This window comes from Solanum stenotomum, chromosome 11, assembly GCF_019186545.1.
Source record: "Solanum stenotomum isolate F172 chromosome 11, ASM1918654v1, whole genome shotgun sequence".
NCBI lineage: Eukaryota > Viridiplantae > Streptophyta > Magnoliopsida > Solanales > Solanaceae > Solanum > Solanum stenotomum.
This window is the reverse complement of record NC_064292.1, coordinates 2,078,724-2,082,977: the sequence shown is the minus strand read 5'-3', so window position 1 is coordinate 2,082,977 and position 4,254 is coordinate 2,078,724. Positions and strand designations below refer to the sequence as shown.

Here is a 4,254-nt window from a genome sequence, read left to right as displayed (position 1 = left end):
CAGAATCTTGCAGAAACAAGCAACCAGCTAGTAAGTGACCTCAACCTTTGCTTGAGTAATGAATTTTTACTTAACATAAAGGACAAGTTGGAAGACACTATTGAAACATTAAAGGATTTGCAAGAGCAAATTGGTCTCCTTGGCTTAAAGGAGTATTTTGGTTCCACGAAACTAGAAACTAGAAGACCTTCAACTTCTGTGGATGATGAATCTCATATCTTTGGTAGGCAGAGAGAAATAGAGGATTTGATTGACCGTTTATTGTCTGAAGATGCAAGTGGGAAAAAGCTGACAGTAGTTCCTATTGTTGGAATGGGTGGCCTGGGTAAGACAACACTTGCTAAAGCTGTATACAATAATGAGAGGGTGAAGAACCACTTTGGTTTGAAAGCTTGGTATTGTGTTTCTGAGGGATATGATGCTTTGAGAATAACAAAAGGGTTACTTCAAGAAATTGGCAAATTTGACTCAAAGGATGTCCACAACAATCTTAATCAGCTTCAAGTCAAATTGAAGGAAAGCTTGAAGGAAAAGAAGTTCCTTATTGTTTTGGATGATGTGTGGAATGACAACTACAACGAGTGGGATGACTTGAGAAATATTTTTGTACAAGGAGAAATAGAAAGTAAGATCATTGTGACGACACGCAAAGAGAGTGTTGCCTTGATGATGGGAAATGAACAAATTAGCATGGACAATTTGTCTACTGAAGCCTCTTGGTCTTTATTTAAAAGACATGCATTTGAAAACATGGATCCTATGGGACATCCGGAACTTGAAGAGGTCGGAAAACAAATTGCAGCTAAGTGCAAAGGACTGCCCTTAGCTCTGAAGACGCTCGCTGGCATGTTACGCTCAAAATCAGAGGTTGAAGAGTGGAAACATATTTTGAGAAGTGAAATATGGGAGTTGCCCTACAATGACATATTACCAGCGTTGATGTTGAGCTACAATGATCTTCCCGCACATTTAAAGAAATGTTTTTCCTTTTGTGCAATATTTCCTAAAGATTATCTATTTAGGAAAGAACAAGTCATTCATCTGTGGATTGCCAATGGTCTCATACCAAAGGACGATGGGATGATTCAAGATTCAGGCAACCAATACTTTCTCGAATTGAGATCAAGATCATTATTCGAAAAGGTCCAAAATCCTTCTGTAGGGAACATTGAGGAATTATTCTTAATGCATGACCTTGTCAATGATTTAGCCCAAATTGCATCTTCAAAACTTTGTATCAGGTTGGAAGAGAGCAAAGGATCTGATATGTTGGAAAAAAGTCGGCACTTATCTTATTCAATGGGACGAGGTGGTGACTTTGAGAAGTTGACACCCCTCTACAAATTGGAGCAGCTGAGGACATTGCTTCCGACATGTATTAGTACTGTCAATTATTGTTATCACCCTCTAAGCAAGAGGGTGTTGCATAGCATATTGCCAAGACTAAGATCCTTGAGGGTACTATCATTGTCTCATTACAAGATTGAGGAGTTGCCAAATGACTTGTTTATCAAATTAAAGCTCCTCAGATTTTTGGATATTTCTCAGACAGAGATTAAAAGGTTGCCAGATTCCATTTGTGTGTTGTATAACTTAGAGACACTTCTCCTGTCATCTTGTGATTATCTTGAGGAGCTACCGCTGCAGATGGAGAAGTTGATTAACTTGCATCATCTTGACATAAGCAACACTCATCTCTTGAAGATGCCGCTACATCTGAGCAAGTTGAAAAGCCTCCAAGTGTTAGTTGGAGCCAAGTTTCTTCTAAGTGGTTGGGGAATGGAAGATTTGGGTGAAGCACAGAACTTGTATGGATCTCTATCAGTTGTAGAGTTGCAAAATGTGGTTGATAGAAGGGAAGCTGTGAAGGCAAAGATGAGGGAGAAGAATCATGTTGACAAGTTATCACTGGAGTGGAGTGAAAGTAGTAGTGCCGACAATTCACAAACTGAAAGAGACATTCTTGATGAGCTTAGCCCACATAAAAACATAAAAGAAGTCAAAATAACCAGATATAGAGGGACAAAATTTCCAAATTGGCTAGCTGATCCTTTGTTTCTAAAGCTAGTACAGTTGTCTGTTGTTAACTGTAAGAACTGTTCTTCCTTGCCATCACTAGGACAACTCCCTTGTTTGAAATTCCTTTCGATTAGAGGGATGCATGGACTAACAGAGGTGTCAGAAGAATTTTATGGTAGTTTGTCCTCCAAAAAGCCTTTTAACTCTCTTGTGGAGCTTAGATTTGAAGATATGCCGAAGTGGAAGCAATGGCACGTACTAGGAAGTGGAGAGTTCGCTACACTTGAGAAGCTTTTCATTAAAAATTGCCCTGAACTCAGTTTGGAGACACCCATTCAACTTTCATGTTTAAAAAGGTTTACAGTTGTTGGTTCTTCTAAGGTTGAAGTTGTTTTTGATGATGCTCAACTGTTTATATCCCAACTTGAGGGAATGAAGCAGATTGAGGAATTACATATTGGTGATTGTAACTGTCTTGCCTTCTTTCCTTTTAGCATACTGCCCACTACCTTGAAGAAAATATTCATATCTGGTTGCCAGAAATTGAAATTGGAGGTGCCAGTTGGTGAGATGAGTATGTGTCTCGATGAATTGACACTGCAAAAATGTGATTGTATAGATGATATATCACCTGAGTTACTCCCAAGAGCACGCAGTTTGAGTGTACATGATTGCCACAACCTTACTAGGTTTTTGATTCCTACTGCCACTGAAACTCTCTTTATTTGGGGATGTGAGAATGTTGAAATACTTTCGGTGGCATGTGGGGGGACCCAGATGACGTCACTGTGTATTAGTGGCTGTTTGAAGCTGAAGTGTCTGCCAGAACGTATGCAGGAACTCCTTCCATCTCTCAAGGATCTGCGACTGAATGATTGTCCAGAAATAGAGTCCTTTCCTGAAGGAGGATTGCCCTTCAATTTACAATTCCTTTTGATCAACAAGTGCAAGAAACTGGTGAACGGCCGAAAGGAGTGGCGTTTACAGAGACTCCCCTGTCTAAACATTTTAGCGATCTCTCATGATGGCAGTGACGAAGAGATTGTTGGTGGTGAGAATTGGGAGTTGCCTTCCTCTCTTCAAAGACTTACCATATACTATCTGAAAACATTGAGTAGCCAACATCTCAAAAGCCTCACCTCTCTTCAATATCTAGAAATTGCGGGTAATTTACCTCAAATTCAGTCAATGCTGGAACAAGGCCAGTTTTCGCACCTCACTTCGCTTCAAAGTCTACAAATCGTGAATTTCCCTAATCTCCAATCACTTCCTGAATCAGCACTGCCCTCCTCCCTCTCTTGGCTAGCCATCTATGATTGCCCTAATCTGCAATCACTTTCTGAATCAGCACTGCCCTCCTCCCTCTCTCAGCTGACCATCTATAATTGCCCTAAGCTCCAATCTCTTCCAGTAAAAGGGATGCCCTCTTCCCTCTCTAAACTAGATATTTCCAAATGCCCATTGCTCTCACCACTACTAGAATTTGACAAGGGAGAATACTGGCCAAACATTGCTCAATTTCCCATCATAGACATCGATGATGAATGCATGTGATGATTAAAATGAATGGCTCTTCAACTGATGTAAGCTATTCTTTTCCCTTGGAAGCTTTTTATTTCCGTTTACTTCACTTTACTTTTTTGTTAATTCTTTTTCATTTTTAATCGCTAGTTCCGGAAACTTGCGTTGCACCGCACGTTTATCCCAAAATATTTCATATAATTTTTGTATTGCAAATGACATATTAGGTTAATGTATACAAAACAACTAACCAATGTAAATTCTCAATATTAATAACCATAAAACAATAAAAAGTTATACAATAATAACAAACAAGAAACATAAACATTAAAAAAAAAAACAAATAAAAAGAGACAAGAGAAGAGAGCATAGATATTCTCTCTTTTTTTTTTTTTTTAATTTGTTTTAACTGGGTACAATATTGTGTCAAATGTCACTATTCATAGGATAAGATTGAAGAACACTTAGAGTTGTTATGAATATGACATTAATTCATTTGATCATGGATGAGAGGTGGTAGTAAAAATCATAATGAATATAATTAGTGGGAGTTGCATATATTTACATAATGAAGAGTTAGTGGTAATAAATCTATGTAATATACTTCACATTAATACAAATATTTATATACAAAAAAGAATATAATATAGATCTATATGATTTTTTTTCCTTTTTGTTAAGGGCAAACATAACCATTCATATTTCCAATTGGAA

General features: G+C 37.9%; 1 protein-coding gene across 1 annotated transcript in view; it reads left to right on the top strand.

Annotated features, from left to right (window-relative positions):
* The window catches only part of LOC125844247 (putative disease resistance RPP13-like protein 1), a 75,181-nt gene that overhangs the window by 456 nt on the left and 70,471 nt on the right, over positions 1 to 4,254 (top strand). The window contains 1 exon segment of the mRNA XM_049523525.1: positions 1 to 3,569. This exon segment is cut by the window's left edge and continues 101 nt beyond it. Coding sequence (XP_049379482.1) covers positions 1 to 3,569 — 3,569 coding nt within the window.